This window comes from Phodopus roborovskii, unplaced genomic scaffold, assembly GCF_943737965.1.
Source record: "Phodopus roborovskii unplaced genomic scaffold, PHOROB, whole genome shotgun sequence".
NCBI classification, from domain to species: Eukaryota; Metazoa; Chordata; class Mammalia; order Rodentia; family Cricetidae; genus Phodopus; species Phodopus roborovskii.
In genome coordinates, this window is record NW_026126265.1 from 6,774 (window position 1) to 24,335 (window position 17,562).

Below are 17,562 nucleotides of genomic sequence, written 5' to 3' on the forward strand. Positions count from 1 at the left end.
TAACAGGCATGGGCCTCCTTTGAAAAATTCCCTTGAACTTAATTTTTCTCTCTAAGCATTTTTTAAACCAAAGCTTCAAATAAAAACAGGAACAAAAGCCGGGCGTTGGTGGTGCAAGCCTTTAATCCCAGCAGAAGGAGGCTGATCTCTGTGAGTTAGAGACCAGTCTGGTCTACAGAGCTAGTTTCCAGGACAGTCTCCAAAGCTATAAAGAGAAACCCTGACATGAAAACAAAACAAACAAACAAAAACAACCAGGAACAATATTTCTTATGGCCTAGACCTCACTTAAGCCCAGGCTGTTCTCTATCTGGAGGCTCTTCTCTGGCCTCAGTCTACCTATTGCTGGCAAAACAAGCTCGGTACCCCTGTTTTAGAAAGCTGCTCAGATAATGCGAAGGGCAACAACCACGGACTGGGAGTAAACCTGCAAGAGTCAAGAACTAAAGCGTTCAAGTCCAGCAGAGGTTCACCCAGCCACTACGTCACTCCGCTCTGCGGAGGTGTGCAGAGTGGTTCACTTACTTCACAAAGGAGGTAAGAATTCGGTCTGTTAGTCTAGGACCCCACCTAGCTGATTGAATAGGAAGTTCCATTGACTCCGTCTCCAGCTGCCCGCCAATCAAACATCAGGACCTGCGTTCTCTACGCGGTAGTCCCGCCTTCCGTCAGCGTAGCCCGGCCCTTCCGACAGTGAGGCCCGACCCCTTCTGGGTGCCCTAGTGGCTTAGGCTCCGAGGTGGGGAAGCAAGATTCCATACTGCGCGGTTTTTGGTGTTTGGACTCAGGCTCACACTCACGCTCTTTTGCCATCTGTTTGCCTCCGCCCAGGAGTGCGAGTGACTTGATTGTCCACCCGTGGCTAGGCAGTGAATTGCCATGAAGCGGGCAGCGATTCGGTAGGTGGCAGGGTGTGGTAGGGTTACTTCGGAGGGACGCTGTCCGGGGATTCCCACGCCTTTGCCGCGCGGAGCTAGGCGGAAGAAGCCTTGGGCGGGACAGAAGCAGTGGTTGTTTGACTTGACTGCAGGAAAAGGCACCCGCAGCCCGTAGCCAGGCCCACCAGTCAGCCTAGCCTGGAAGAATGCCACCCTGCTTTAGCTACAGTTGGCACTCTTAAAAGGGAAGATGCAGGGTGTTCCCTTGAAATTCCCGTCCTTTTGCTCACCAGGGGTGTGGCTGGAACCTTGGGTTAGCCCCTTTTCCAAAAACAAGCCAGTCAGTATTTTCAGTTCCACCTTGCTTTGCTAGCCCTTTTCTCTTTGAAAAACATTTTGGAGGTTACACACTTGACACACTTGGAATCTGACTTAAGTATGTTATCACGTGTGCAAAGATTGTAGAGTACCGTTTGGCTCTCATAAGCTGATTCATCTGTTTTTATGTTTTTAGTTTTATTTTTGTTATTTTATATGTAGAGTGTTTTCCTTGCAGGTACGTCTGTGCACCACATGCATGCCTGGTGCCTGAGGAAGTGGTGAGCCTCCATGTGGGTGCTGGGAATCAAACCCAGGTCCTTTTGCAAACAAGTGTTTTTAACCACTGAGCCAACTTTCCAGCCCCTTGTTTATTTTTGAGACAAGGTTTCACTATGTAATCTTGGTTGGCCTAAAATTCAATACATATATCATCCTGACTGGCCTCACACTCAAGAGATCCACTTGCATAGGGCTTTCCAATGCTGGGGTTATGGGCATGCACCACTACTTCCAGTTCTTATCTGTATGTTTATTAATTGGTCTGAGAGAAAAAGGCCAAGCAGTACTACTGGCTGGTCTCAGACTTATGACAGCCCTTCAGCTTTCAACTTTTCCAAATCTATTGGGATTTACAGATGTACATTATCATGGCCAGTTTAGAACATGGCTTTGATAAGTAGAAAGGTGCTTGTAATGAAAGTGCTCCATTGGACCACATGGGTGATGAGAATGTCTTTGGTAGATATAATCTTTCCAACTAGCATAGTTAAGGACCAAGATCTTTGGACTGCAGGGCATATCTGGCTGTCCCTAACCCACAACATGCATGTTTTTTTCTACTTACCTGGTTTCCAAGAGATGACCTTGACATGGGTCCTACTAATTTGCTAAGAGTCTTTGATCTGCCTTTATTGTTCCTAGGAATCTTGCTATCAGGTGAATCAAGTGGGTTATCTCCCCATTCACCAGCACCTAAGCTTTGTCAGACTATTTGAAGACAGGTTGAAAGTCATTAAAAGAAGGGCATGATTCCCTTTAAACTTCTTTACGTTTTGCGGCCTTGCCTTTGTGCCTTCTTCCACAAGACCTTTTAAATGTTGCAAAACTTTATTTTCATGTGTATGAGTGTTTTGCTTGCATGTATACATGTGTTGCATAAGCATGCCTGCTGTGGAGGTCATGAGAACATGACATCCCCTGGAACTGGAGTTAAAGATGGTTATAAGCTACCATGTGAGTACTGTCTCCAAATTCAGGTCCTCTACAAGAGCAGGAAGTACTCTTCACTGAGCAATAGAGTTGGCCCCATTGGCTGAGGATAGTGGCTGTTCTTCCAGTTGAACCTGGTTCAAGGACTCCAGTTGTAGGAGATCTGAACTCCTCATTTGGCCTCTTTAGGTGCTGCATGCATGCAGGCAGAACACCCATATACATAAACATAAAATCCAAACTTTTAAAAAGAAGCAGTTGTAATTATTGAGCTATCCCTCTAGACCCACAACACCTTTCTTGAGCTCTTCTACCAGTTCAGAAGTACTTCCTTGCACAATATACCTTTGTGTTCTTTTCTTGGCAGTCCTATTGAACATTAACTACTGTCAATGTCTAGTAGAGAGTAATCCCTACATTAGTACAGACTGTCTGAGCGGATGATATTATTTGGTGTTTGCTTGTGTAGCTTATTCCTGGACATATATGAGTCATCTTACTTAATTTAGTTAGTCTCCATGTTGAGGCATTTTTTTCAAAGTAGTGGACATATATGCCTCTGCTATTATAACTGAGGTGAAGCCCAGGCTTTCACTTATGCTAAGCAAGTCCTCTACCACCGAGCTAACAGCCACTCCCACCCCCCCCCCGCTTGAATTTTCTGACAATTTCTTGCCATTTTCTCCATATTTAGAACCTAAGTTGGAGCCAACCCATTTCTTTTCATATTTGCAGGTGACTCTGTAAGCTCCCTAGGCAAGCCATGGAGAAGTGGAAATTCTCGGTCATCTTTCATTAGAAAGGTTCAGTCTTGGGGTCCTGTGACCTAAGTATCCTAAATGACCCATGACAGTTTCCTCTAAAAGCCTAGGGATTATGTTTGGTAGTCTTGGGGGTTTATCAGAGATAAGGGAGAGCACAGTGCTGTTAAGAGATTTTTGTCATTATACAACATCACAGAGTGTATGTATACAAACCCAGATGACACAGCCTAGACCAAATGTTATAACTTATAGTTCCTGGGCTGTAAATCTATAGCACAGTACTGTATTAAATGGTGGGAGCAGTTATAACACATGGTGAGTTGTTTGTATGTCTAAAACAGAAAAGATGGAATGTTAATATGATGTGGAAAATAAAAAAGGATGCACTTCTTTATCATTAAGGGAGCTTATGGGACTAGAAGTTGGTCTAGGTGAGTCAGCTCAAAACACTAATATGTTACAGCTGTTAAAAAGCCATACTTTTTCATATAATGGTTCTATAAACCTTTTTTTCCCAATTTTAAGATACACAGTTCAGGGACTAGAGAGATGGCTGTGTGGTTAAGAGTACTTGCTCCTCTCCCAGAGGACCTGAGTTTAAATCCCAGCACCCAAGTCAGACAGCTCACAACCACCCATAACTCCAGCACAGTAGAGCCATTGCCCTGTGCTGGACCTCACAGGCACCCATAAACACACCAACATGCATGTCCACATACCCACATACAGATGTACACCTTTACCTCTTGAATGTTGTGATTGCAGGCATGTGCCGCCACCCTTGATTTTATGTATGCCGGAAACTGAACCCAGCACTCAACCAACTCAGCTATATGCTCATTTAATACAGTATTTTTAAAGTGTTCAAATTGCCTTTGGATATATTTCACATCTTTTAAGGCTGCATACAAAACTTAGGGCTATGAGACTAATTTGGAAATATGTTGACCCAGGTGTCTGTATTCAGTTAACCCTTTTTATGTTACTGGGGTTTGAACTCAGGGCCATTTTGTCTTTTAGCTAATGGTAGCACTGGAAATGATTAGCTTTTCTTTTTGCAGTGTGTTCTTCATATTTGTGTGTGCATATGGGTGGAGGTGTGTGCACATGTATGTTTGCAAGAATGTTTGTATGTTTGCATGCAGAAACAAGAGGAGGCCACTAGATATCCTGCTCTATCTGTGGCCTTATTTCCATGAGACAGGAGCTCTCACTGAGAAGAGAGTTTATCATTTAGGCTAGACTGGCTGGCCAGCAAGCCCTGGTACTCTTCCTGTCTCTGGGGTTAAAAGCATCCATGCAGCCATACCTGACTTTTTTATGCTTGTGGATATCTGAACTCACTAAGCTATCTACTCAACCTCTGTAATCTTTTTTATTTAAAATATTATTGTGTGTTTATATGTATAGTCTAATGATATATGTGTGTGTATGTGTGCCATGGTGTGCATGTGGAGGTCAAAGGTCAGCTTTGTGGAGTCAGTTCTTTCCTTTACTTTTCTGTGGGTCCTGGGGATTGAACTCAGGTTGCTAGGATTGTGACTTTATCACCCTCCATCCCCTGTATGTTCTTTAAAATTAGTTATGTTCTGTTGCAGAATCCTGGTTTATGAGACGGCAGGATACAGGAATACATACCATACTTCTGCGAGTAATAGATTTGAATTTACATAAAATGTATACAATGATGAAAAACAGACAATCTAAGTCATATTGTGAGAAAATTCAAATTTGAAGGTGAAGATCAGAAAGACTAGAATATTAATCTGTGTAGAAAAGTACAGAAAAGGGAAAGGTTACTGTGTGAAAACAAATGCCAAGTGACTGGCAGCCATATTGATGAAGAATAAAGAGGGCATAAAGACTAAAGTCCTCTGGAGAGCATTTTTGTTGTAGTGGGCCAACAGGGATTGTCTCACAGCTAAAGAAGATGACCAGGTGGCTAAGGAGTTAAAATCCAGTGAGCAAGTGTGCATAATGATATGTTCTGCAGCTGAAATAATTGGCTTGGTGAAAGGTCAAAGATTTATTCTAGCAGCACATAATTATCAACTATATGTAGGTAGATTTTTAGAAAGGTTAGTGAGTGACTTTCACTGAATACTGTAACTCAGTAGCTTATTCTAACAAAAGGTGAAAATGTAATGTTTTGGTTAGTCATTATCCTCACATTATGTATCAAGAATTTGCTAGTAACTTGAGCTAGAATGACTTGACAGTATTTAGAATTCTTGATCCCTTCAGTTAGTTTGCGACTTCCACAGATTAGTTTGTTAAATTCTAGTGTGGTGTGTGTGTGGGGGCGAGGGGGGGGGGGAGGAAGAGACAGACAGAGAGGGGAGGACTGAGAAGAGAGAGAGAAGGTTTCATTATTTACCCCTCGATGTCCTGGAACTCAATGTGTACATCAGGGTGACCTTAAACTCACAGGGATCTGCCACCATACCAGACTAATATATGTTATTACCAATATGGAAATAATTTAAGTGTATATAAGTGTACGGTTGTCAACACTTAAGCAAGAGTGAGCTAACATCAGCTTATCCAGTTTATTTTTGAGAGGATTAGTAAGGCTCCTTTGGGTACATAGTTTTTATTTTCTTTCATTAGGGTCCTAGGAAATTTCTAGACAAGCCTAGTAGGTACTTTTCTTTGACTACAAAGGGCTGATTCAAAGTTCAACAATGATTAGTTGGTAGTTGAGTTGATCTTACTTATCAAGGAAATTGGTGTGATAATTAAGAACAAAGCATGTACTAAAACTGGTGTGTGACTGTATACTCTGGAGGAGATAATGCCTTGCAGATTCCCAGAGAAGCAGCTCTGGGAATTTAAGTATGCTTTCTCTTGTTTTCCAGGCTTTGTACCTTGAACAGGGGACTTCTTATTCATGGCAGAGGACTGACACAAGGATCCCAGTACACCCCAAAACAAGGACCCTTACACATACGTGAAGGCAAGTATGATTGTGCTTACCTTTTGTGCCTCCGTGATAAACAAGCCCATTTCCCTTGGCCTGTGCACCCAGTCATGGCAACAGTAATGAACTGTGCATGTTAAAGATTGACTTTTAATTAATTACACATATGTGGGGGTGTGGGTGGAATTTGCACAAGAATACATGTGCATGCAGAAGTGTCACTTTTCCTTGGAGTTATAGGTGCTTCTGAACCACCGGATACAAGTTCTGGGAACTGAATTGAACAAGAGCAGTACATGCTCTTAACCACTGTGTCATCTCTCTGTCCCTGAGGCATACATGTTAATTGCCAGTATTTCATAAACATCACATGTATAAAATAATGAAGATAGTTACATAATAGCTTGAGTTAGAAATCAGAGTGAGAATCTGAGGTGTTCCTAGTAGCTTTTGGGAACTGAGGTGTTTCTTCTTTCCACTTCCTGTGTAGAGCTACAGAAGATTGGAACAGAGATATAGTCATGAGGAAGAAATGAGCCTGCCATTTGTTTCATCCTAAGTGCTCGTTTGTAGTTTTGTTAGAGGGACCATATTAATGGATGCTTAATTGCACTTAGTTTTACTTACTAAATAGTATATGCAGACTATGGTGTGTCTTAGAAATTAGAAATACTCATACAAATTAAAATTGTCACTTTTTTAAAGTGAAAGAACATGAATGTGTGTAAAATTAAAATTTCTAGGTCCTCAGCACCTACTGCCTTTCACATTGACCAAACTAGTGAGAACTATTTTATGTCAGTGACTCATAAGTAGTCTGTATAGTGTTTTGTGCTATTTTGTATGCATTCTTTTATTTAGGAGGAAATTCAGAAATAAGATTAATTTACTGATGGTTATGTTTTGCAATTCTTTATTATTTAACCATAATTAGTTAAATTAATTAAATTAGCACCAAGTATGTGATGTATATGCAACAGTCTGATAGCAAATCCACTACTTTCATGAGACTGCATGTTATTCTTACCACAACTTTTTTTTGATTCTTTAGTTAATGAAGGACAAAGTATAACTATATTTAATTTCCCATGACTGGAATGTATATTTTAAAATGCTAGAAGATAAACCACATTATTTGAAATATTGTATATTTACTTTCTAATTTCAAATTACTGCCAGTTGTCTAATTACTTTCCCCTTTCCATATAGCATGTTCATCTATCCATGTGAATCATGGTGTGTGGTAATTAGTATCAATTTTTCTCTTCAGCGCTTATGTTTTGTTTTAAGCTAATTCACTCCTGCATAGTAGAATTAAATCACATTCTTTGCTTTACATTGACCCAAGTCTTTGCTTCATTTTTGTGGCTTAAATTGTTCTAATTAGAATAATATAAATATATACGAAAACAATTTCAATAAAGCTCAGTTTTGGATATTAGTAGTAGTTGCTCAGCTATGTCATTTGATCTAATATGACCTATAAGAAGATGGGTGTAGATCCTATTTATAAATGTCTTTGTTGATAGACTGGGAAGATATCTCAGTTGTTAAAGTACTTGCCATGCAGGCATGAGAAGCTGAGGCTGATCCCTAGTACCTGTGTAAAGAAGCCATGTGTTGTGGCTTATGCTTGTAATCCCAGCACTGAGGATGTGGAATCATGGATACTCAGAGCTCATTGGCCAGTTATCCTAGCCTACTAAGCAAACTTCAGGCCACTGAGAAACCCTGTTTCTAAAAACAAACAAAATGGATCACACCTAAATAATGATACCTATGGCTGTTCTCTGACCTGTACATGTGTGCATACGTGCACAAAATATTCTATCCTAAAGGGATTGACTTTGATAAAGCCCTTTGGGTGAAAATTTGAAAATTTTATGATTTATTTAAATAAACCCTAGTAATTGGCAAAAAAAAGTACGTTTATTTGCACTAAAGAGACAGTATAGTTGTTAACCGTTTTGAGATTGCAAAGACCTGATCCCATCCCTGAGCTGTTGTAGCAGAATCTTGATACCTTTTGAGTGCATGAGCAGCTTTACTTAGTTCCTGAGCATTCTGCCCTAACCCATACATGGAGTAATGTCTTTATTTTTGTTTCAGTTCGGGATAAATTACGGGAGATAGTAGGAGTATCCACAAACTGGAGGTATGCACTTTGGTATTTCATCCCCAAGGAATCATGTTATGTTGCTGATCCCCTTCTATGGATGGGGATCCCTGTGGAGATGGGGCTTTCCTGTTGGTGGGGGGGAAGAGCAACATCTTAATGTATTACTCAGTTGATGCATTATCACCATGAAAACTGCAATTTATGTATATTGTGCATTTTCAAAACCTGTTTAGGTATATTCACTGATTCTTGGAAGAAAACTTGTGACGTGTGTATGGCATACTTTCCTATTCCTTCTTTCTTTTTTTTATCTTTTTCTTTTCTTTTCTTTCTTTTTTTTTGAGCACAGTGAAACTGAAACTCACAGTTAAGGCTTGGGACTTGAACTCAAGTCTTTTGATTTTGCTCTTTCATGTAACATGATTCCTTTACTCAAAGATATATATATATATATATATATATATATATATATATATATATATATATATATATATATATATATATATATATATATATATATATATATATATATATATATATATATATGGGCTAGGAGAGTCCTGTGGTTTGGGCAGTGGGTGGGGCAGATCTTGGTCCAAGCCTAGGGCTCCCTTGTTGTGAAGGCAGAGAAGGCCAGACTACAGGACTAGAGTGGTGAACTGTCTGTGGGATCCAGGCTCAATCTCGAAGGTTCGGGGAAAGGCTTGGATAAATAGGTCAGGGATACTCATCAGACTAGTCAGCAGATAGGATGCTTGCTTGTGGAAGTCTAGAGGTTGGCTGAGATGCATATAGGTTTGAATGGCCAGACTAGGTCCAGGAACTTCCAGAAGAACAAACATCAGGTTGTTGGAAGTACTCACCAGGCTAGACCCTGGAGGAGAACTTCTGACATCTGTGTATGGAGTGGGGTGGTGAAGATGGGGCAAAGAGACCTATGTGTGGATTCAGGTGGTACATTGGTACAAGTCTAGAGATTGCTTGGGGTGCAAGAGGAGGTAGACAGACTAGGACTAAAGTTTTTAAAACAACATCAAGATTCAACAACAGTTTTAAAAGTTACATCTGGTGGTTTTTAACTCTTTATTCTCCCTAATCTAGATTAATTGGCAGTTTATATCTGTTTTTCTCCATGAATTTGACTTTCATAGGGATAAGATGTTTGTATTGAGAGTGTTGCACATTCTCAGCATATCTAGTACCTCTTAATTTGTTTCATCTGCCTTTAATATTTTTTGTAAGCTGAACTTTCTGGCAATAATAGTTTATCATTTAAATTTGGAAAGACATCTTATGTAATGGTGCTACTAACGTTTTAGTTTTCTGTTTGTTTCTCTGTTGTCTTCTCCTTTAGCCTTTTCTTTCCTCCCTTCTGTCTTTTAAAACTGTTTTCTTCCATTTTTGCCCTTTATTCTCCTTTGCATACTTCCTATGGATATCATTCATTTATCTCACTTGTCTCTTTTCAGAAATTGAATGGATGGGAGGGGAGGGAAAGAGAGAGATAGTCAGAAAAAAAGAGAGAGGTAGAGGAAAATGAGAATATGAGAATGAATATGAACATGATAGGACACAGAATCTGAGAGTCCTCTGTCTCTTGCCAGCATTTATGTATGTGTACCATGTGTGTGAAATGCCTGATGAGGCCAAAAGATGGTATCAGAGCCTCTGGAACTGGAGTTGCAGATAGTTTTGAGCCACCATGTGGGTACTGGAATTGAATCTGAGTTCTCTGCACAAGCTGACAGTGCTCTTAACCACTGAGCCATATCTTCAGCACCTGAATACACTTTTTTCATAAGCTGAATATGTGATCCATGTAGGTGTATCTCTATCGCTAAATATGTGTTTCTTATGTATGTGCCCAGTACCCAGGTATTTCAGTTGATAGAGCGTGAAACTCATATCCAAAAGCCTAAAATTATCAAGAGATATGCTCAATGCACTAAGTGCTTCATGGGAAGGGAGTGAAGGAATTAAAGATGAGACAGGCATTGATCCCTTCTTCCATTTATTATGTCTGACTGACCTCTTTGAAGGAGTAGATACTAGAATTGTGGGACAGCACTGTTCTTGTTTTATGAAGCCTCACCTTTTCTTCTCAGAGACCATGTAAAAGCAATGGAGGAAAGAAAGTCACTTCATAACTTTTTGGCTAAATCACAGAAAGCCCTACCACCCAGGAAAATGAAGGACAGTTACATTGAAGTTCTCCTACCTTTGGGTAGTGACCCTGGACTACGAGATAAATATTTGACTGTTCAAAACACAGTAAGGTAACACTGCATTATTTTCATTATTGTCATTTGTTGTAATTTTTCCTTTTAAAATAACTACTGTGAGATAAAATTCATAAACCTTACAGTCCACCTATTTGAGGTATATGACTGTGTAGTTTCAGTATAGTGAAAGACTTGTGTAACTATTTCTGTAGTCGATTTTAGAGCTCTTTCTTTATCCTGAAGTACATTGTGAAATTTTAAAGGGATGTCATAGTGATTTTCATTTAATTCATATTTTGCTTTATTTCACAGATTCGGCAGGATTCTTGAGGATCTTGACAGCTTAGGAGGTACAGGTATTCGTATTATTTACAGGTAGACAGTGAATCCCTGATAGAAAGGCCCATTTTATTCTTTATACTTTTGTCTAAAAGGACAAAAAAAGTTTTCATTGTCATTTTGTTTTTCTTATGAATATGGATTTCTATTTAATGGAGTTACCATCCAAATGAGCCTTCTTGATGATGATTTTTAATTTTCAAATTTAGTTTGGATGCTGGGGATTGAACCCAGGTCCCCAAGCATGCTAAGCATGCACTCTAGATGTAGTTTTTTCCTCAATGTCAGGGAACACTATTATCTAGGCATGACATGGCCATTGCACTATTGAAATTCCTGCAAGTTATTGCCTGCAAAAAACCTATGTAAGATTGGGTCCTTTGGCATTCCATCATAGAGGGGTAAAGGATTTAGAAGGGCATGTCCTGGAATCTCTATGTGCATTTAACTGCTGTTATGTGTGAGGGGCTTATGAGGCCCTACTCCTCCCTGAGGATCTATAGACAGTGGTTGTTGGGGAAGGAAGAGAAATTTTCTTCATTGGTGTAGTCACTGGTAAATTTTGCTTGTTCATGTAAATGTGCTTATGCCCATGTAAGCACCCCATTTAAACTCACTGGGTCACTAAAATTTTTAAAAGTTTTGGGGAGTTGTTGAGGATGGGGAGGACAGGGTTTCTCAGTATAACAGCCATAGCTGTCCTGGAACTCACTCTATAGACCAGGCTGGCCTGGAACTCACAGAGATCTACTTGCTTCTGCTGCCTGAGTGCTGGGATTAAAGGTATACAACACTCCCACCTAGCTTTTTTTTTTTTAATTTTATATAACAAAGTCCAATTAAATGAAAACAAACATTTATACACAATATTTGGGAATTTGGGCGTCGTTCTTTCCAAACTACTTCCTGCTGGTAAGGGGCACTGTCTTGGGGGATTCGAAGAAGATTCAGATATCCTAGCTGTAGTCTGTAGGGCTGCTTTGTCCAGCTGTTTGGAATGTAGGATCAGCTTGTACTCTGTTTCAGGCGGTCTGGTGTGATCAAACCACATTAGTCTGTAAGGAATCCACATCTTTTCATTTTCTGTGGAAACAAAAATAGAAATACTTTTCCCCAGTAACTTGTTCTTCAACTTAAATTTTGGAGTCAAAGCGTTTTTTTTTTTTTTTTAAATTTATTATTTTACATGTCGATCCCAGTTCCCTCTCCCTCCCTCCCTCCCTCCCTTCCAGCCCTCCCTCCCTCCTTCCCTCCCTTTTGCCCTCTCTGCCCTCTCCCATGCACTCTAAACACCCTCCCTTCCCAACCCCCCACCACAATACCATATATAGGGGAATGCCATCCAGTTGGGGTCATGTAGATCTGACAGGTCCTGTGAAGTAGGGACTAGGGCTTCTCTCCTATCTCTAGAATAAGGCAGTTATCCCTCCATGGGGGATATGTTTGCAAAGTCCTTTTGTGCACCAGGGATACATCCTGGCTCCACTGTCTGAGGTCTCTTAGACTGCTCAGACCTTCTGGCTAAGACCCATATTCAGGGGGGTCCGAGTCAGTCCCCTGCTGGCTTCCCAGCTATCAGTCTAGTGGCCCTTAGCTCCTCCTTTTCAGGTAAGCTGTCTCTATGTACTTCTACCGCATGGTCTTGTCCTCTCCATCTGCTTCTGGGTTCTAGTTCGGCTCAGTGTTTATGTATGGGTGTTTGCTCCTGTTTTCAACAGGCATTAGTTGAGGACTCCATGGAGATGTTAGTTGTTGATCTCACTCTCCGGGAAGGGCATTTATGATAGCCTTTCCACGGAAGCTGAGATTGTTAGTTGGGAGCAGTCTTGTAGTTCCCTCGACCTTTCTTTGTGTTCAACTTTATCTTCAAACCAATATTGGCTCCCTCTTTTATGTTCTCTCTCTCTGCTCTCTCTCTCTCTCTCTTTCCTATTTTCCATTCCTAACCAGGCTCAATCCTCCTGGTCGCACATGCCTTCCTCTCCTCCCTCTCATTTTCTCCTACTTCTCTCTCCATTAGCTGTCCTCCCCCACTATACCTGAGGTCTGGGGGACTTGTCCCTTCCCAGTTCTGTGAGGGACTTTATATGAATCTCTTAGAATACAACTTGTATCCTAGTGCCTCTGGTGATGTGAATTATAGGCTGGTGATCATTTGATCTAGTTCTAAAATCCATATATGAGTAAGTACATACTGTGTTTCTCTTTTTGTGACTGGGTTACCTCATTCAGGATGGTTTCTTCAAGTGCCATCCACTTGCCTGGCAATTTCAAAATACCATTATTTTTTTCTGCAGTGTAGTATTCCATTGTGTAGATGTGCCACATCTTCATTAACCATTCTTCAATTGAAGGGCATCTAGGTTGCTTCCAGGTTCTTGCTATTACAAATAGTGCTGCTATGAACATAGTAGAACAGATGTCTTTGTTGCATTGATGTGAATCCTTTGGGTATATGCCTAAGAGGGGGATTGCCGGGTCCTGTGGTAAACTAATTCCCATTTTCCTGAGGAACCACCATACTGATCTCCAAAATGGCTGTATGAGTTTGCACTCCCACCAGCAGTGGAGGAGTGTTCCACTTTCTCCACATCCTCTCCAACATAAGTCATCACTGGTGTTTCTAATTTTAGCCATTCTGGCAGGGGTAAGATGGTATCTCAAAGTTGTTTTGATTTGCATTTCCCTGATAGCTAAGGATGTGGAGCATTTTCTTAAGTGTCTTTCAGCCTTTTTGATTTCCTCCATTGAGAATTCTTTCTTCAGTTCTGTACCCCATTTTTTAATAGGGTTATTTGGTGTTTTGTTGACTAGTTTCTTGAGTTCTTTGTATATTTTGGAGATCAGCCCTTTGTCGGATATAGGATTAGTGAAAATCTTTTCCCAGTCAGTGGGCTGCCGTTTGGTCTTGTCAACTGTGTCCCTTGCCTTACAGAAGCTTCTAAGTTTGAAGAGGTCCCATTTATTAATTGTTTCTTTCAGTGTCTGTGCCCCTGGAGTTATGTTCAAGAAGCGGTCTCCTATACCAATTTGTTCAAGGGTACCTCCTACTTTCTCTTCTAAGAGGTTCAATGTGGCTAGATTGATGTTGAGGTCTTTGATCCATTTGCACTTGAGTTTTGTGCATGGCGACAGACATGGGTCTATCTGCAGTCTTCTACACACCCTCATCCAATTGTGCCAGCACCATTTGTTGAAGATGCTGTCTTTGCCCCATTGTATAATTTTAGCTGTTTTGTCGAAAATCAGGTGTTCATAGGTGCGTGGATTAATATCAGGATTTTCAATTCGATTCCATTGGTCTACCTGTCTATTTTTATGCCAGTACCAGGCTGTTTTCAGAACTATAGCTCTGTAGTAGAGCTTGAAGTCAGGAATAGTGATGCCTCCTGAAGTTCTTTTATTGTATAGGGTTGTTTTGGCTATCCTAGGTCTTTTGTTTTTCCATATAAAGTTGATTATTATCCTTTCAAGGTCGGTGAAGAATTGTGGTGGGATTTTAATGGGGATGGCATTGAATCTGTAGATTGCTTTTGGCAAGATTGTCATTTTTACTATGTTTATCCTACCTAACCAAGAGCATGGGAGGTCTTTCCATTTTTGGTATCTTCTTTAATTTCTGTCTTTAGAGTCACAAAGTTCTTATTATATAGATCTTTTACTTGTTTGGTAAGCGTTACACCAAGATACTTTATGTTGCTTGTGGCTATTGTAAAGGGTGATGTTTCTCTGATTTCTTTCTCTGCCTCTTTGTCGTCTGAAAAAAATAGGGCTACTGATTTTTTTGAGTTTTCTTGTATCCTGCTAGTTTGCTAAAGGTGTTTATCAGCTGTAGGAGTTCCCTGGTAGAGTTTATTGGGTCATTTATGTAAACTATCATATCATCTGCAAATAGAGACAGTTTGACTTCTTCCTTTCCAATTTGGATGCCCTTGATCTCCTTTTGTTGTCTTATAGCATTAGCTAGAACTTCTAGTACGATATTGAAGAGATATGGAGAGAGAGGACAGCCTTGTCTTGTTCCTGATTTTAGAGGAATTGGCTTAAGTTTCTCTCCATTCAGTTTGATGTTGGCAGTTGGTTTGCTGTATATTGCTCTTATTATGTTTAGGTATGTTCCTGTTATCCCTGACCTCTCTAATACCTTTATCATGAAAGGGTGTTGAATTTTGTCAAAGGCTTTTTCAGCATCTAGGGAGATAATCATATGGGGTTTTTTTTTCAGTTTGTTTATATGGTGGATCACGTTGATAGATTTTCGTATGTTAAACCATCCCTGCAATCCAGGTATGAAGCCTACTTGATCATGGTGGATGATTTCTCTGATGTATTTTTGAATTCAGTTTGCCATTATTTTATTGAGTATTTTTGCATCGATGTTCATCAGGGATATTGGTCTTTAGTTTTCTTTCTTAGTTGTGTCTTTGTGAGGTTTGGGTACCAAAGTTATTGTGGCCTCATAAAAAGAGTTTGGCAATAAACCTTCTGTTTCTATCTTGTGGAACAGTTTGAGGAATAGTGGTAATGGTTCTTCCTTGAATGTCTGGTAGAATTCTGCACTGAATCCATCTGGCCCTGGACTTTTTTTCGTTGGAAGGCTTTCGATGATTGCTTCTATTTCATTGCGGGTTATAGGTCTATTTAAGTTGTTTGTCTGTTCTTGATTTAATTTTGGTAAGTGATAGTTATCCAGAATCTTGTCCATTTCCTTTGAGTTTTCAATTTTTGTGGAATACAGATTTTCAAAGTATGACCTGAAAATTGTCTGGATTTCCTCTGTGTCTGTTGTTATGTTCCCCATTTCGTTTCTGATTTTGTTAATTTGCATGTTCTGTCTCTGCTTTTTCGTTAATTTGGATAAAGGTTTATCTATCTTGTTGATTTTCTCAAAAAACCAACTCTTTGTTGCATTGATTTTTTGTATTGTTTTCCTGGTTTCTATTTTGTTGATTTCAGCCCTCAAGTTGATTATTTCCTGCCGTCTGCTCCTGCGGGGTGAATTCGCTTCTCTCTGTTCTAAGGTTTTCAGTTGGGCTGTTAATTCATTTATGTGACTATCCTCTGTTTTCTTCATATGGGCACTTAGTGCAATGAACTTCCCTCGTAGCACTGCTTTCAAGGTGTCCCATAAGTTCTGGTATGTTGTATCCTCATTCTCGTTGAATATTAGAAAGTCTTTAATTTCTTTCTTTATTTCTTCTTTGACCCAGGAGTGGTACAATTGCAGATTGTTAAGTTTCCATGAGTTTGCAGGTTTTCTGCTATTTGTGTTGTTGTTGAATTCCAATTTTAAAGCATGGTGGTCCGATAAGATACAGGGGACTATTCCTATTCTCTTGTATCTGTTGAGGTTTGTTATGTCTCCTAGTATGTGGTCGATTTTAGAGAAGGTTCCATGTGGAGCAGAGAAGAAGGTATATTCTTTTGTCTTTGAATGGAATGTTCTATAGATGTCTGTTAACCCAAGTTGAGACATAACTTCTGTTAATTCTTTTGTTTCTTTGTTGAGTTTCTGATTTGTGGTCCTTTCTAGTGTTGAGAGTGGTGTATTGAAGTCTCCCACTATAAGTGTGTGATGTTTTATATGAGCTTTGAGTTTTAGTAGTGTTTCTTTTACGAATGTGGGTGACTTTGTATTAGGGGCATAGATGTTCAGAACTGAGACTTTGTGTTGATGGATTTCTCCTGAGATGAATATGAAATGACCGTCTTCATCTCTTTTGACTAGTTTTGGTTTGAAGTCTAGCTTGTTAGATATTAGGATAGCTACGCCTGCTTGCTTCTTATTTCCATTTGATTGGAAAATCTTTTCCCAACCCTTTACCCTGAGGTAATGTCTATCTTTGGAGCTAAGATGTGTTTCTTGTATGCAGCAGAAGGATGGATTCTGTCTTCATATACATTCTGTTAGCCTGTGTCTTTTTATAGGTGAGTTAAGACCAATAATGTTGAGGGTGAGTAAGGTCCATTGATTGTTGATGCTTGTTTGGTTTAGGTTTGTTGTTGGCAGTGGTATTGTGAATATATTTGTTCTGCTTCACCCTAGGTTTCTGGTGTAGTTGGATTATCTGTTGCCTACATTTTTGTGGGCGTAGTTACCTTCCTTGGGTTGGAATTTTCCTTCCAATACTTTCTGTAGGGCTGGATTTGTAGATACATATTGTGAAAATCTGGTTTTGTCATTGAATATCTTGTTCTCTCCATCTATATTGACTGAGAGTTTTGCTGGATATAGTAGCCTAGACTGGCATCCATGTTCTCTTAGTACTTTTAGAACATCTATCCAGGACCTTCTGGCCTTGAGGGTTTCCATGGAGAAGTCAGGTGTAATTTTGATAGGTCTGCCTTTATATGTTACCTGTCCTTTTTCCTTCGCTGCTCTTAATATTCTTTCTTTATTCTGTATGCTAGGTGTTTTGATTATTATATGTCGAGGGGTCTTTTTTCTTTGGTCCAGCCTATTTGGGGTTCGGTATGCTTCTTGTACTTTCATGGGCATGTCCTTCTTCAGATTTGGAAAGTTTTCCTCGATGATTTTGTTGAATATGTTTTCAGCACCTTTGAGCTGGGCTTCCTCCCCTTCCTCTATGCCTATTATTCTTAGGTTTGGCCTTTTCATGGTGTCCCACATTTCCTGGATGTTGTGTGTTAAGGATTTGTTGGATTTATGGTTTTCTTTGGTCGATGAATCTATTTCTTCTAGTTTATCTTCTGCGCCTGAGATTCTCTCTTCCATCTCTTGAATTCTATTGGTTATGCTTGTCCCACCTAGCTTTTAAGGGAGTTTTAA

The 17,562-nt window shown here is 39.9% G+C and overlaps 1 protein-coding gene across 2 annotated transcripts in view; it reads left to right on the forward strand.

Annotated features, from left to right (window-relative positions):
* Positions 1-757: 757 nt before the first annotated feature.
* Acot9 (acyl-CoA thioesterase 9) overlaps positions 758-17,562 on the forward strand; it is a 40,939-nt gene continuing 24,134 nt past the window's right edge. The window contains exons 1-6 of one of the 2 annotated variants that reach the window (XM_051179684.1): positions 758-899; positions 6,031-6,128; positions 7,302-7,328; positions 8,202-8,247; positions 10,317-10,487; positions 10,746-10,783. In XM_051179684.1, the coding sequence (XP_051035641.1) occupies positions 880-899; positions 6,031-6,128; positions 7,302-7,328; positions 8,202-8,247; positions 10,317-10,487; positions 10,746-10,783 (400 nt within the window). In that variant the 5' untranslated portion in view covers positions 758-879. The remainder of the gene's footprint in view (positions 900-6,030; positions 6,129-7,301; positions 7,329-8,201; positions 8,248-10,316; positions 10,488-10,745; positions 10,784-17,562) is intronic. The other variant, XM_051179685.1, reaches the window with a different exon arrangement.